The sequence below is a fragment of the Carex rostrata genome, chromosome 1 (genome assembly GCF_964058835.1).
Source record: "Carex rostrata chromosome 1, lpCarRost1.2, whole genome shotgun sequence".
NCBI classification, from domain to species: domain Eukaryota; kingdom Viridiplantae; phylum Streptophyta; class Magnoliopsida; order Poales; family Cyperaceae; genus Carex; species Carex rostrata.
In genome coordinates, this window is record NC_135918.1 from 4451110 (window position 1) to 4468746 (window position 17637).

Consider the following 17637-nt stretch of genomic DNA (forward strand, 5'->3'; position numbering starts at 1 on the left):
TTTTTCTAAATTATTATACATCATTTTGGTATTTTCTAAATTAATCAGACAATATTCTAAACCATTAAAATGAACTCATTAATTACATTTTAAATTAAAATAAAAAAAATTCAAATGTAAAAACCTGAATCGCAGATCCGATCGATCAGACAATCAGAGCTCCGAACGGGACCCGAAAGGAAAAGAGATTCCTAAAAAAAATTTAAATTAATCGAACAATTTTCTATATTAGTAAGGTAATTTTCTACACCATTTGGTATTTTCTAAATTATTCTAGACTATGTTGGTATTTTTTAAATTATTTTACACCATTTCGGTAATTTCTAAACAATTCTAGACTATTTCGGTATTTTCTAAATTATTCTACACTATTTGGGTATTTTCTAAATTATTCTACACTATTTGGGTATTTTTCTAAATTATTCTACATTTTTTCGGTATTTTTCTAAATTATTCTATACCATTTCGGTATTTTTTAAATTATTCTACACCATTTCGGTAATTTCTAAACAATTCTAGACTATTTCGGTATTTTCTAAATTATTCTAAACCATTTTGGTATTTTCTAAATTATTCTAGACCATTCGGTATTTCCTAAATTATTTGGACATTATTTTCAACCATTTAAAATTAAATAAATTAAATAAATTAAATAAAAAAAAAATTACCTTGAAAATCGGAAGGGAGAAAGTGATGGAGTGTGATGGGGACGGGGGAGCCAGCGGCATTTGTAGTTAACTCTGTTTCCGTAAAAAATTTTTCCGGAAATAGCTTGTTTCCGTAAAAATTTTTTCCGGAAACAGAGGCGGTTTCCGTAAAAAAATTTTCCGGAAATGGGGCCTGTTTCCGGAAAAAATTTTTACGGAAAGGGTATATTTCGAGATTTACTGCTGATACGGTTAGTTTTTGAAATTTAAAATTAAATTTGGATATTAATAAAAAATTCGGCAGAAAGAATGAACCTGTACAAAACATTAATTGCACACCGTTAGGTAATTTTCATGATATAATTATTAACATCTCTAAAATTTTATTATGACCAAAATCCAAATAATGACCCCAGAAAACATTTTTGGGCATCCTGGTTTTTGCAATGTGGATTGGACAAGATACTTTGGAGGTACCAGCACACATGCAGAATCTGTGTTACATTGCAATATTGCAGGGAGTAGAAATTTTTAATTTAAAACAATGTTATCTTTTTTTTGAGTAAAGGTTCGAGGTCAAGCCACTCAACTATTTAATATCGACAAAGAATTGCCACTTCCAGATTTCGAACCTGAGACATCCCACACGGAGAGTATTGCCTTTACCTCTAGACCAAAGGATGGTTCTCTAAAACAATGTTATTTATAACGGATGATATCTATAGCAGTTTAAATGATGAAAAAGTAGATTTTAGCACGCTAGTGATTAGAGGTAATTTAGGAGTTTAGTGGTCCGCTAAGCTACACAAAGAACTAGTACATTTCTTTTATAGAGAGACTACAAGAATGTAATAGTATCCGTGAGGTAAAAAGTGACTATCCATGAGGGTACCGAGAGAAAAGTACTTTTACAGTTATCAACTGAAGAACTAATGGTATTGGTGGTGCAGAGTATGCCAGAAATGATGGTATTCGAGTTATTGTTTTTCCCAAATCTAAATTGGCTCCTGATGTGCTATCAACTGAAGAACTTCTAATTATTTTAAGGTTTGTTTTTGTTTTATCATTTTCGGTAACAACATGAAAGCATTGATTAATCTAATTTTGTTACCTATGATTGAAACAGGAACTTTGAAATAGACTTTGTTCTTTTGGCTGGATTCTTCAAACTGATACCACTGGAATTGGTACATGCCTTTGCAAGACCTATATTGAACATTCATCTATCCCTTCTTCCTGCATTTGGAGGCAAGGGGTATTATGGCCTAAAAGTGCATAAAGCTGTCATTGCCTCTGGAGGTAGGTAATGTTTGTTGATATGCCATTGTGTTTTCATCTATTATTAACTTAAAAATGTCCTCTTCTTACTAAAAAAAATTCCTCTTTTGTGCATATAACTTTCGAAGCAATAGAGTGAATTTGTTGGAATCAATTTTTGCATGTTCATTGTTTCATATTGCTAAAAGAGTAGATGCAAAGTGTAAGCATATAACTTTCAAATCAAAAGAGTGAATTTATTGGAATCAATTTTCGTTTATCCATTGTTTCATATTGCTAAAAGAGCAAATGCAAAGTGTAAACATCCATCTAAAAGTACTTGTGTTCTTATATCTTTTTTTCTGTTAAGAATATACCGGAGTGGTTTCTAGAACAAGCAATGATTACTACAATTTTCTAAATGCAAGGATCTACTCTTCTGGTTTTTCATCAAGCAATTTCAGAATCACTAGGGAATGTAGCTTCAATTCTATGTAATGTTACATATATGTAGCAAGCAAAGATCCAGTTTCCCACTATATTAGATTGATTTAGATCCAGTTCTCTACTATGTCAATTGAATTTATCATCAACTTTTTCTTAAGTTTTATAATCGTTTTCCAGATATTCTGGTCCAACTGTACACTTTGTAGATGCGCACTATGACACGGGTCAGACCCTTGCCCAGCGAGTCATACCTGTATTAGCCAATGATACTCCAGAAGAGCTGGTTTCTACAGTTCTTAATGAGGTAGCATCTAAGTGTTTCGTGTGAGATGACTAAAATGCTCCCTCTAGACTTCCAGTTTTAATTACGTGTATTTGTGTTTGTTGGATTACAGTTTTTGCAAGGAACAGCAAATATATGAATGTGGGGGCTTGTTTGATATTTTCTCAATATAAGTAATCGGTGTGTTAAAAGTGATACTAACAATAAAACAACATCTGGTCCATAGCCCAGTGGATTGCCCAAGTAATGTTAAGAATTTTTATTTTATTTTTGTGGTAGTAGCCCTTGAGCAGCTACTTTTGTAAATTCACTAACATGAGATTTAAAATCCAGGAACATAATCATGTTTATGTAGAGGCTGTGACAGCTCTATGTGAAGACCAAATTGTTTGGAGGGAGGATGGAGGGATCCAAATCAGCTCCATGTGAACATAATCATGTTTATGGGGGGCCTTTGATTTGTAGTAGGTCAAATCCAGATGAATTTAGCTAATAGTTTATCTACCATTAATTAGTGGTTGTTAAACCGATTTTTAAATAAAGGGCCCTGATAATTGTCCCGTGGCACTTTTGCTCAGAGGCATGGGTTCCGGAGATGCACTATTTGTGCAATTTAATATATACTGGGAAGCTAATTAACTTGTTACTGTCGTCATAATTACAGTGAGTTTGATAATGCATTCCTCTAATATAGCTTTGTTGGAGAAAATTGCTGCTACCATAGTTCAGTTCCTCTAATATCAGTTACTGTTATTCAAATTGCTGTCCGAATATCCAAGTGTGAACCTATACAAAAATTTTAGGGGGAATTTCACATTACCCCTCAAAAAATTCAAAATTATGTATCCCCCTCTAAACTTTGCAATGTTGTATTTCTCCCTCTAAAGTCTAAACTTCTAAAACTCACAAATTTATCTATTTTATTGTTTTTTATATTAAAACTCACTTTAAATATAAAATACCCATTTTACCCTTAAAGCATAAAATTTTTGTAACTTGTTTAAGGACAATGTAGTCTTATAAGACACCCATTATACCCTTTATCGTTAATAAAATACCATTTTGCCCTTAAAAACCGAATACCTATTAAACCCTTTATTTTTTATAAAATATCCATTGTGCCCTCAAAACCGATCAAATATAAGACCACAATATTTCTTCAACAAACTATTTTTTATGCTTTTAATAAAGCGTAAAATGTGTATTTTATAAATTTAAAATGAGTTTTAATATAAAAAACAAAAAGATGGATAAATTTTTGAAAGTTTAGAGGGGCTGATGTGTAATTACAAAGTTTAGAGGGAAAATAAGTACTTTTGAAGTTATTGAGGGATATACATGAAATTCCCCCAAATTTCTAATGCGGTAAAGAAAAGATAAACCTCGTATAATTTAAATTTGTACATAAATTACTCTTTTCGACCATCAAATTTCATGGACGTGAATTCTCAATTTTCGTGTGAGCATACGGACGAGCCTAAGACGACCCCTCTTCGGACGATACTTAGCAATCTTTCGTTATCTTCTTGGAACTACTATATTTTGGATGCAAGTACCGACTCCCACAATTATTAGGACCTAATCAGCACAGGAATTCTTATCACCCAAAGTGCCTAATATCCTGTGATTAGAAACTAATAATAAATACTTCAAATTGAAAGCAGCCGTATTATTAAAAATTACATCAGAACAAGGACATCAAAGCAAAGATCAAGCATGCTAAATATATGTTCAACCAGCATTCAGTAATTAGTGTGTTGTTACATATACATCATACTCCACGGTGGCGTCGCCGGTTGTGAAGTCAAGCGTGTGAGTTTTAGCAATGGCGTAGCCACGCGCAAGTCGAAACTGCCCTGTACCACCCACTACTGACATCTCTCTTGTTGCGTGCAACGGTGTATTTCGCCCCAATACAGTTATCACACTGCCGTTGTACGCACCATCCGTGAAAACCAAGTTCATTGCCTAAATAAGTGAAGGACAAATACCCATATTACTCCACAACTTCAAATAAAAGAAAATACATTAATTCTCAGCTCTTACTATGATCTGGTACAAAATTTTCCTGAACCTATTACTTATGCAACTTATGACTATGGCAAATTAATTTGGTACGGGACCATGGATTACCATAATTAATTAACTCGTCTCTTGTAAAATAAATTTCCTGGTTTAATTTGACAAGGATTGACAAGGGCTTGTATACCTGCATGAAGCCGATTTCGCCAAGACAGGATGCTGCGTACAAACCCTGTGCCCGGCCCACTTCCTTTGAGGAAGGATCTGGGCCCTCTGTCAGCTTATCATCCATCATGTTCATCATGCCGAATGAAGTCATATAGCCACTAGCCGGCTGAGTTATCGTGACGGCTGTTGGGTTCTTGCCACTTAAAATGTCATGGAAGAAGAAATGGATGTGCGTCATGCCGGCCTCGACCTTCCTATTGTCCGGGGAAAGGGTCTCTAATTGAGCCTTGGTAGAGGTGACATAAATGAGGGACAAGAGAAAGGAGAACATGATGAAAGCATTTGATGCTAACTTGGAAGCCATTTTTGTGTATTAGTGTCTCTGTGGTGAATGGGTTATGAAGTGGTCATTGGGTATAAAGAGGGGCGATGTTTGTGGGTAGGTATTCTAGACCATCTTTGTAAATCATTATATCTCATATTTTATATTTTTATTTTCAAAGTTTAAATTATCGATCCGAACCGTTCAACATGATATATATACTAAAATATGGTTAGAGATAAAATATTATAATTTTTGGAAATTTTTTTTTCTATTTTTTAAGATAGATAGAAAATCACTGTTTTTTGAACGGTTCGAAAACAATAATTTTGTATCTATTTTAAAATATAGTAAAAAAATATAAAATTTTATCTTCATACATATTTTAGTATAAATATTATGTTAAATAGTCCATATCAATAATTTGAACTTTGAAAACAAAGATATAAAATATGAAATATAATGAGATATGAAAGAGATGAGCCATTCGAACATGTTCTTACTTTTAATAATAACAGGGACTCTTATTATTATATCATTTTGATGTCTTGATGTACTTATCCCCAGAGATTTATTGATGTAGTGACATATGATGACGTAAATGAAAGCAATATCAAATGAATCAGATTTTTCTTGTTTCAACTTTCAGACCATCTTTGTAAATCAAAATGAGTTCAGTGAATTAGAGTACAGGCTGGTTTAATGGGAATGATATCAAATTCAGTCTGTTATCTAATCGAAGCTGTCCGATCTGTGTTATGATTTGTGTACACTTAATCTGCACAAATCTTAAAGTTTTCACACGGATTTTGATAGATCGAACTATTGTGATTTGACATTGGACCGCCTCCTATTTCCAATGTAGATAGCCGAGTGCGTATCGATGTCTCATATTTTGCGTGACCGACGAGTCCGGTGTCTATTTAGGGATAGCGCAGGACCAATATTATATTTGTGCTTTACGATTCGTGCAAAACATATTTGAATGGTTAAGATTTTCCCAAAAACACGCAAAATATGAGATATCTCATGGGATGTGAATTTGGAAATAAATCTGCTGCAATTCGAAAAAATTGTAAGAACATGTTATTTCAAATCTAACCTTTCATTTATTTTGAAATTTGTACATAAAAAAACAACTTCTATTAAAATTCATACATGCTAAAAAATAAAAAGTTAAAATTTGAAATAACAGAGTCTCCAATTCCTTTGGATCGCAGCAGATTTATCTCCTACGAATTCGTAGATAGCCAGTGGAAGAAGCAAGGTTAGTTCAACCAATGAGGCGTAACCGTATGTCAATGATTGTTGGGTTGTTGGGTGGGGAAATAAATTATAAATCTGCTGCGATCTAAAAGGAATTGCAGGGTCCCTGTTATTCCAAATCAAACCTTTCATTTTTCTAAATACACGAATCTCAAAACAAATGAAAGGTTGGATTTGGAATTACAGGGTCCCTGCAATTCCTATGGATCACAGCAGATTTATTTCCGTTGGGTGGTGTGGGAGTGCGTATCCTCTGAGATATCTCATATTTTGCATGACCGACGTGTCCGGTGCCTATTCGGGGGTGACGTAGGGGGCCAGTATTATTTGAGATTTGAGATTCGCGCAGAACGTATTCCAACGGTTGAGATTTTCCAAAATGTCACGCAAAATATGAGATATCTCAGAGGATCTGAATTCGTGGCGTGGTGCCTACTAAGATTTTGTCGTTGCATGACGGAATGAGTCGCTGTTAGTTATGGTTTAGGTGGGGTTAGCTACTTATTAGCAATGTTCCTCTTCTTATTTCTTAATCTGGAATTAAGGAGAAAACATCCATTAACAATGTGAGACTTAAAATGTACAACAGAGGTAAGGAAGCGTCTAATTGTCCACAGCTTTTTGTCCACCATTTGTCCACAGTTTTAACTTGTGCGAATACTGTAAAATTACTTCTACATGCTGTATAATTATACAATATATCACATAAAATATATTAGTTAATCACAAAATATCCAGCAACTATTTGAAGTGGTCCCATGATAATTAGAAAAAGATTGCAACTTGCACAACAAGACAAAATAAATGTACTTTCAAACTGTACTTTCAGAAATTACAGTCATAGGAAGTTATTGGCAGTTAGAGTTAGTTATTAGCGGTTATTGGCAGTTAGAGTTAATTATTAGCGTCCGCACTGGGTTGAATCTTGTATACTGTAAAATTGAATCTTGTATACTGTAAAATTGAATCATGTATACAGTAAAATTTTTAATTGAATCTTGTATACTGTAAAATTGAATCTTCTACACAGTAAAATTTACAATTGAATCTTGTATACTATAAAATTGAATCAGCAGAACTGTAAAATTGAATCTTGTATACAGTAGAATTTTCAATTGAATCTTGTATACTGTAAAAATTAAATCTTGTATACAGTAGAATTTTCAATTGAATCTTGCATACTGTAAAATTGAATCTCGTATACTGTAAAATTTTCAAATAATACTGTAAATTTTCAATTGAATCTTGTATACTGTAAAAAGACAGTTAGATGGGAGTGGATAAGGTTGTGGACAAATGGTGGACAAAATCTAGTGGACAGAAACCTTTTCTCCAGAGGTAAATCATGGCCAATTGTGAAAAGTCCAAGCATGTGTAGTTGTACTTAACTATATTTTATATTTTGAAATAATTCCCTAGCTATATTTATGTAATTGCAAAAGCTAAAAATTGTCATCTAAACAATGCTTTTAAATCACTTTGGTAACAAAATATTTAGTAGATCTAGACCGTTTGATCGAAATCCGTATGAATATTAAAGAGACCAATGCATTTTATCTTGGACTGAATTAATTCGGATTTTGATTGGATGGTCCTGATCAAAAAAGAAATATTATGTTAAATCAAAGTATATATATGGACTCTCCAAACAATGGACACCTCCTTTTAACTATAATTGTGAAGTATTAAAGACAAAATTGAAGGTTTTTAAATTTTCCCTAAAGAAATTGGGTTCTAGAGTTCCAAGCACGTGCAATGGTGCATGCTTTTGCTAGGCATCTGAAAAAAAGGGAAAAACTAAAGTTAGTGGTCCAGTTGAACGAATCCCTGGTGACGATTTGTGGTCTTCCTTCACTTAAATATTTTTGTTTTGTTTTCCTAGTTAATGATTTTCGGGGAAGAAATTAGATGTTCAGCCTTCAAAGTTCAAAGTGTTTCCATTTCTTAGCGTGATAATTACTCTTAAGATTTAATACTTTTTTTTCCAATGCTTTCAGTTCGCTTCTACTGTTAGAAAGCATATGCCCCACTTAAAAGAGAAAACTTGGAGTATCGGTTCCATAGATTTCATCAGATTTTTTTTTCTCTTTTTTAAAAGTAAGGTTGGAGACTTGAAGTCAGCTAACTGCGTAATATTTACAAAAATATTCTAATTCGAATTTCACACGAAAACTATCAAATATTACCAATCAAAAGTTAATTCTCCGCAGATTTTATTAAATGCCACAGTCAGACAAAATGAGTCCGACTGTGGTTTAGTTTTGAGCCGATTCAGGTTATGTCGAATCCGATTCATTTTGAATTTTGGGTTAGTTCGGCCTAATCTTAGATAGTCTCCCTTTTGGATTATTTTGGACCTGAGTCAAGTCTTTAGTTTGATTATTTAATATAATCGGATTCGATCGGATTTTGATTTGAGTCGAGTTGGGAGGGTTCTTCGAGTTTGACATTTTTTTGTTGTTGTTGTTATAAGCCCTTGAACGATTTCATTTAACATCAGAGCAAATTATTAATTTGTTCCAACGTAGGTATTTTTATTACACAAAGATAGTATCATATAAATTGAACTATTTGTAAAATCTCTCACTGCTAAAAATTAAAGAGAAGAGGAAAAGTAAAACCAGTAGTTACGAAATGTTCAGTTCGCGCCATATTAGCAAATCAATTGGCCCATTCATTCTCTTCTCTTGATATACAAACGTAGCAGTCGAGCGAGTGTGACTACACCATGTCAACACCGCCTAGAAGAATGTGCACCTGAGAGGCACTGAATCAGACCAGACTAGGACAGTCAGCAGACCGGACCAGGACAGTCACCACTTCAGTCGAGGAGGCACTGGATCAAACCGGATAGGAAACTGAATCAACCGGACCATGACAGTCACCTCACAGGAGGCCACCACAGTGGAAAGAAACAGAAGGAGAGGAGAGGAGGAAGAAGAAAACACGTCATCATTATCACCATCGGCAACAACCACATCAACACGTACCTTATTCATATATAGTAATATTAGATACTACGGCGGGCGAAGCGAATTTACAGCACCCTTAGTCGAACCCGGAGAGTCGAAGAGGATCGAAAAACGATGATCAGATCCATTAAACATAAGCACCTGCTCGGTTGGAGTAAGACGAGACGGACCGATGAGCAGTGGCTAGATTCGTTGGATGGAAGCATCTGCTCAAAACGTGAGACGGAGCATTGAGTCGCGACAAAATTATCTGCTCAAATGGAGCGAGTCGAAGTGAACCGGGCAGACGAAGGGAGGGGCAGAGGTGGCGGGGCGGGGCAGAGAAACGAAGCGGACAGACGACTCTCAAACCTTTGTCTTCGAAATCTCTTTAATTATTTAATGGAGGTGGAGCGGAGTGTACGAGATCGAAGCGGAACTTACGAGAGCAGTCTCCTAATGAACGGTGTAGTTAGTTCTCGAGTTTGACATGTTTTACCATTATAAAAGTGACAATTTGACGGATCAGGTCAGTTATGTTTCGGGTCAATTTGACTTCAGACCAATGTCGGGTTTGAAACCAATTCGAATCAAATTGGGGCAGGTTTTGGATAACCCCGTACGAACCATCTTATAGGCCGGATTGGGTCAACTTTCAAGTCAGTCTGATTTTGTATTCTCTCATTTTTTTTTAGTACTTTTGGTCGCATTGAGTCTAGTTCGCTAATTTGACTCTTCGTAATAGGTCAGGTTCATTCATATTGGATTGGGTGGATTTTCATATTAATTAGATCGCACATACAAAATAACTTTGTGAATTTTTTTTTTTTTTAATTAATAGCTTTAAATATCTATTAGTAATTTATAATTTTATTAATAAAAATATATATTTATATTATTATTTCTAGATCTAAATTTTTCTTATCTAAATCACTCTAATTAATTAATCATACTTATTTATACTCTTAATCTCTTTATTATTTCATTCTTTATCTCTTTTTACAGTTGTATCCGCTTTCGTCCGATAGCCACCACACTTTGACAATTAAATCTGCTAACCGTCGTGTTTTGATCAAAATGAGAGGTGGAGACTCTATGCTTCGAGTTCCGACAATACCACGCTCTCAATTTTGATCAGTTCTACTCAGTTCAGCTCCCTTCTCTCTCATTATCCTCTCCGCTCGATGAGATACAGACGAGAGAGAGGAATATTTTGTTGTGTTAAAAGAAAAATTTGAAAAAAAAGGTGTAAAGTAGGAACGGCGAATTTTTTTTCTCCTTTGAAGTTGCTTGGAAGGAGAGCCTATATCTTGCTTACTCCACAACTTTGTGAATTCACCTTCAGATATCTTAAATTTTGAGTAGATCCTTAGAAAATCTAGATTACTAAAACAAAAATACAATATTATTGGATCCATGCATTCTGAATACACACCAAAAAAAATTGACCCGATTTTACATTAATTGGAAATTTGAGGTATCTTAGAGGATACAACCTCCAACTTTGTGGTTAATGTTTTAAAATATAGTTTACAATAAGCATGAGGTTGGCCTTTGTATAAACGCACGAGTGATACAGCTGATCAAGTCCAGTCATTTGTAAATTGCAGTGTTCTAAATAGCGCACTATAGCATTTTGGGACCCTAAACGCTAAGCTATGGCATGAAAACGTGCTATTTGAGCTATAGACGCTATAGCAGTAATAGCGATCTGCTATAGCGCATAGCGTGTAGCGCGTGCTATGCAACACGAGCTGGGGTTTTTTTTTTTTTTTTTTTCCTTTTCAATTTATATGGGCTTTAAATAAAGGTTCAAATTGGATTTTAACCGTTATTTTTTTTTTGCAATTGACGTACTAAGTTTTATATTAAACTATTAATTATTAAATAAGATATCCAACAAACGAAATCAAATAAGGAAGCTACAGCGAGCTAAGAAAGTTTTCAAGGAACAACCATTCCAACGAGCAACCTAGGTAATTTTAAGTTTTAACATTTAATTGAAATCTTGTATCACTTTGATTTCGACTTTTGTTCATATTTATTAATCAATTCTAGTACGAAGAACAGTCTGTCAGAGAGAGATGAAAAATTACAAGAGACCCCCTAATTTGTTTCTGTTCTACGAACTGGGAGGGGGCGAGTAAAATTAGGACCTTTATTTTTTTTTTAATTTGGGTAGTTTGTCATTACTTTCAAATATGAGGTTGATTTTACTTTTTACTAAATTAGCGAGTAGTTCTGATTTAGTGCAATTTATGTTATTTTTTTTTTCCTCCTTTCTTGAAGTAACAAAATAATACTTATTATAAGGTAGTTGGAATATTTTGAATAAATTAAGATAGTTAATTATGCCATAATGTCTATAATATAGCACAAATATATAATATAATTTTTATAAAAATAAAAAAAATGCTATGTAGCATAGCTTTCGTAATAGTGACACTATTTGTTATAGCTTTTTTTGTAGGCTTCCCGCTATGACGTGATAAACGCAATTTATAATCTTGGTAAATTGTAAGAGAAGGTCCGTTTTGAACCTATATTTTCTAAGAGAAATAGCTGATCAAGTCCGGCCTGTAGATTTTTATTTATTTATTTTGCTTTCTTTGTTTGGAATTTGCTGTGGAACCTTTTTGAAAATTAACAAAATTAAAATTACGATATGAAACCTGAAATTATTTTTTCAAAACACGAAAAATCAGATTTTAGAAGTGCGTCCTAGATTTTCTAATCGAACTTTCAAAGTCTGGCCATTGTTTATTCCAACCACATATTTACCTTAAGCTTGTAATTATGGTCGAACACTCGAAGTAACGGAATTTCAAAGTCCAAATTAAGTACGTACTTCTCGCTAAATTTTTAAAGTTAGATGTTTTAATTTTTAATTTTTTTTTTCAATTCCAATTCCAATAATAATTTTAATTTTTCTCCTTTATAGTTTTATTCAAGGGGAAAAAAAACTATGCAAACTCGTGCAATTGAGGGGGACGGGGAAAAAGAGAATAGTTATGAATAAAACTATAAAGGAGAAAAATTAAAATTATGATTGGAATTGGAATTGAAAAAAAAATAAATAAAAGATCTAACTTTAAAAATATGGCGAGAAGTACGTACTTATGATTGGAATTGGAATTGAAAAATTAAAAGTATGATTGGAAAACAATGGCCAATGAGCTTTGGACTAAGAAAGAGAATAGTTTTTTCTCTTTCTCCTATGGCCAATGAACTTTGGACTAGGTGTACTATAACGACATTAGGGCCCGTTCGGCAGCTCAGTAGGAAATGAGAATGAGTGTGAGAATCAAAAATTTTGAACTGAATTTTACTGTTCACTGTGGGAATAAAAACTTAACTCTGAGTAAATTTTTTTTTCCCACGGTGAACAGTTGTTCACCGAACGGGCCCTTAGTATTTTCATTAGACTTGATTTTTTTTATGGTAGCGTCTTTCTCAACAAACCAATTTTATTTTCATGGAAGTGCATGCTTTAACTGAATCTAAAAAATACAATTAAAAACAAAAAATAATTTAAAGTAACAATCAGAGAGGTAAGACTAGATCAACGCGTGTCCAAAATATACTGTCATGATTGTAAATTGTGATGATGTGTACAAATCATTCAACTAAATTCGAACGTTTTACATAATTCTATGATTTTCAGAATTTTTTTTTGAGAATTAATCTAAATCGTTCGATATTAATTGCATGTGTTTATTGTAGTATAGTAAGTCTATGGCAAGATATGTGGCCTATTCATCCTAATGCTATCAAGAAATAGTTTATTGTGAGAAAGGAGAGGTAGCACAATTGGCTAGAAAAATATCCTAGAGTTGTTATACCCAAAGGTTGAGAGTTCGATTTCCTCTCACAAACCTTGGTAGCTACTACCAAGTTTTCAAAAAAAAAAAAAAAAAGGTTTTTTTTTTTTTTTTTGAAACCTTGACAGCCACGTGGCTGTCAAGTATAATTTTTATTAATTAAAACATAAAATATATCAATTGTTCTACATCCAAAACATCAATATCTAAACATCAACATCTAACTACACAAACAACTAAAATAACTAAAACAACAAAAGAAACAAATCACATCCTTTAGTGGTAGACACTGAAAACCTTTAGTATCGGCTGGCTAGCGACCAAAGGAAATGATACATCTTTTTTTCTATTTCGGTTGCGGGCGGAGAAGGCAGGTTGCCACGGTGGTGGGAGTATAAAGAGAGATGAGAGCTGACGACTGGAGCTATTGCCGCCAACTGTCCTCTTAGTTCTCCCAACAATGATGAAAGAAGAAAAAGGTGCCGATAGACAAGAGAGATGACGACTAGGGCTATTATCGTCAACTTTCTCTTCTCCCGACGGATAGGTACTGGGATAGGGGGCAGGAACGAGTAGCGCTTGCTGGCGGCTATAATTTTTTGAAGAGAAAACAGGGTGAATGAGAGTGGAAGAGGGCGGAGGAGGGAATGGAGAATGCAGAGAAGATGAGGAAGAGAAGGGGTTGTCGGTGCGGATCCGCCGCTCTCCCTTGGGGGGAGCGAGAGGCGAGGTTAAGGCTGAGGAGACTTGCTGGTGGAGAAATGGGAGAAAGGAGATGGACAGGGCTGAGAAAGCTTGCAGCGCGAGATGGAAGGAAGGAGATGACAAATGTGGCTCAAGAAATAGTTAATTGTTATGTGTGATTATAAACAAGCATCAGAGTTCAATTAATCTCGGTTTAGATTGAATCAGTACTTCAACCACGAATCCATATCCTCTCCGGTACCGGAAAAAGGAATCTTTTTACAATTATTTGTGCATTGAGATTCGTGTAAAGTTAAAAGAACAGTCTGAATCAACTAATTGTAAAAAAAATCCTTTTTACGGTACCAGAGAGAATCTGAATTCCTTCAACCACTGACATTTTGGCATTCTGGTACGTACCTTCTAGCTCTTATGCGTCTGTTTGAAATATTGAACTCTAATCAAAATGTGAAAATTACGTCTAGCACAATTAAATAAAAACATTATTTTTTCTAATAAAAGATCATGAATTATATCAAATGTTCACGTTAAAATAATTCGAAATAATAAATTATTATATGATGGAGAACCAAATTTTAATTTAGCGATAAACACAATGCTGTCTATGTAGATAGTCGCACATTTTAAATTCGAACGATGATCTCTTATAAATATTAGACAACAAGGGTGGACTCAGGATTTTCGTCGGGGGGAGGCGCAAAAAAATATTGAATCGGGTTTAAATAGCTTATCAGATTTAAACCCATTAACTAATTGGATACTCAATAAAAAAAATAATGTTTTGACTTATATTTCAATACCCTGATTTATAATTTCTGATCCTAAAACATATAATTAATATTACCAATCATAATTCAAAAATTTTATTTTAATTTTAACACTAAATTTAACCTGAATTACAAATCAAATATCCAGAGGAGAACAAATTTTTTTTCAGAAAGAGGCAAAATCGATTGGTACCAATAGATCAGTACTAAAACTCAAAATCTAAAGGAAGCAACTGTTCCCCTGTGCTACAGTAGATCCACCTTTTTTAGACAACTTGACCTCTAAAGTTTATTATGAATAAATAAATTCTGCGCGTGATGCTTAAAAACCTCACCGGCCACCATAGACATGTTATTAAATTTCTTTTTTGTTGCATAGCTCATGGACCCAATAGAAATAGCAGCGGGCAACTAGAATACACTTTTTTTTGCTGTTTCCTTTTAACGCTGTCAGTGTCAGAGAAATCGAGATTTTTTTCCTTCTCTTTTTTCTTAAAATATTCACGCTCGACAAGTCGACAAGACCACAACACAGCTCCACACCAACGATCAACCCCATAGGCACGCTATGGAAGTTCTACACTTCTACTGGTGCACTAGGTAGTGGGACACTAGGACTATAAGCAGTACACAGATTTTGTATGACCATTCCACTAGAATTTGTACACAAATTTAATTGAGTTACACAAAACATCATCTACTCTTTTTTCTTTTTTGAGTAAAGATTGGAGGTCCATCTACTATTTAGATATTAAAAGTTAAATTTCATACGAACGTTTAAAACATGCAATGACAATTATAATTAGCCTATAAGGGTAGCTATGCACACGGTCTAAATGGAGAGTCACTAAATTTGTACTGGTAATAAAATTTGACCAGTGTTATAGAAAATATGATTTGCCAGAGATATCATGGGCACAACTGCACAAGGACCACTGTTCTGGACTTTCTGATCCCTCATCATGGAAAGGAAACCGAAAAAGCGAAAAAGGCTTATTAATTGAGTGGGAGAGGTGTGGAATAAGTATCAGATTAAATTAGATTAAATTCCATTTGATGTTTAGTCTGTATTAAGATTCGTGCACACTTAATTTGGAAATTTTAATATTATTTGTGCGAATTTTGATGCGGGTTGGAAGGCTCGGCTTTAACATCAGACTAAATTTGATCCGATGTCTATTGGACTGCTCCATATTTTATTAATTACCTAGCCATTTTGATTTGTTGTAACATTAATAACTGGGGTGGGTGGTGATGGCAGGGAAGCTATCCTCTGCGGAGATGTGCGGAGCTTTTGATTTGGTCCGTTCGTTTTGATCGGACAGACTATATCAGATTTCAAAATTTGGACCCTCTCTGATCTGGTCCGTCCGATCAAAACAAATGGACTAGATTAAAAGCTCCGCACAACTCCGCAGAGAATACTCTGCAGAGGATACTCTTCCGGTGATGGCATGCTACCATGCATGTCTGCTATGCGGTTTTACCAAAATTACACTGCTATTGGGGTGGGGGGGACATAATATTTGGAAGCAGCTAACAGTCCCCCAACTCCAGTCCCCCAAAAATCCCCGGACTAATTCTGTAAACATCAATACCAAATCCTGTAAACATCAATACTAAATCCTGTAAACTAATTCAACAAATCCTATCAACATAAAACTTTCAATTATGTGTGGTCCCCAATAACTTCCACTTTAACTTCAACTTTAACCACCACTTTAACCACTTTAACTACTTTGACTGGGACCACTTCTAGACCTTTGACTAGAACCACATATAGGAGATCTCTAACAACTTTTCAAAACTAAACTAACTATGACTACATTAAAACTTTGTAAAAAGAAATATGTAAAAAATATTCGAGTTTTTTTTTTCAAATTGTTTTTTTTAAACTTTATTTTCGAAATTTTTATTTTCCAAAATATATTTTCGAAATTTTTATTCATAATTTTTTTTCAAATTTTTTTTTCAAATTTTTTTTTTCAAATTTTTTTTTTCAACTAATTCTGTAAACATCAATACTAAATCCTATAAACATCAATACTAAATCCTGTAAACTAATTCAACAAATTCTGTCAACATAAAACTTTTAATTCTGTAAACATCAATACTAAATTATGTAAACTAGTTCAACTAATTCTGTAAACATCAATACTGTAAACATCAATACTAAATCATGTAAACTAATTCAACTAATTCTGTAAACATCAATACTAAATCCTGTAAACATCAATACTAAATCCTGTAAACTAATTCAACAAATCCTGTCAACATAAAACTTTTAATTCTGTGTGGTCCCCAATAACTTCTACTTTAACTACCACTTTAACCACCACTTTAACCACTTTAACTGCTTTAACTAAGACCACTTGTAGACCTTTAACCAGGACCACATTTAGAAGATATCTAACAGCTTTTCAAAACTAAAAACTAATCATGACTACTTTAAAATTTTGTAAACATAAATATGTAAAAAAAATTCAAGTTTTTTTTTCAAATTTTTTTTTTCAAAACTTTTTTTCAAATTTCTTTTTCAAATATCCTTCTAGATGCTACTTTCAATTATTTTAAATTCTGTAAACCTTATCACATAACTCTATGGATAGTTTCGTTGAATCCTGTAAACCGGTAAACAAAAAAATTCAAATTTTAAATTTTTTCAAAATTTTATTTTTTAAAAATGTAAAAAAAATTCGAATTTTTTTTCCAATTTTTATTTTTCAAATTTCCTTCTAAATACTACTTTTAATTATTTTGAATTATGTAAACCTTATCACATAACTCTGTAAATAGTTTCATTTAATCCTGTAAACCGGTAAACAAAAAATTCAAATTTTATTTTTTAAAAATGTAAAAAAAAAATTCGAATTTTTTTTTTCAAAATTTTTTTTCCAATTTTTTTTTCAAATCTCCAACTAGATACTACTTTTAATTATTTTGAATTCTGTAAACATGATCACATAACTCTGTAGACAATT

At 33.4% G+C, this 17637-nt stretch overlaps 2 protein-coding genes across 2 annotated transcripts; one reads left to right on the forward strand and one right to left on the reverse strand.

Annotated features, from left to right (window-relative positions):
- The first annotated feature begins 833 nt into the window (after positions 1-833).
- Positions 834-3127, forward strand: LOC144564583 (phosphoribosylglycinamide formyltransferase, chloroplastic-like). The gene is made up of 6 exons (XM_078314196.1): positions 834-898; positions 1575-1694; positions 1774-1950; positions 2529-2655; positions 2968-3034; positions 3078-3127. The coding sequence occupies exons 1-6, from the start codon at positions 834-836 to the stop codon at positions 3125-3127; spliced, it is 606 nt and encodes a 201-aa protein (XP_078170322.1).
- Positions 3128-4285: 1158 nt separating this feature from the next.
- LOC144553158 (dirigent protein 22-like) lies at positions 4286-5277 on the reverse strand. The gene is made up of 2 exons (XM_078301263.1): positions 4844-5277; positions 4286-4602 (listed from the first exon to the last, which is right to left on the reverse strand). Exons 1-2 carry the CDS (start codon positions 5186-5188, stop codon positions 4384-4386), a joined length of 564 nt encoding a protein of 187 aa, XP_078157389.1. The 5' UTR covers positions 5189-5277; the 3' UTR covers positions 4286-4383.
- Positions 5278-17637: the final 12360 nt, after the last annotated feature.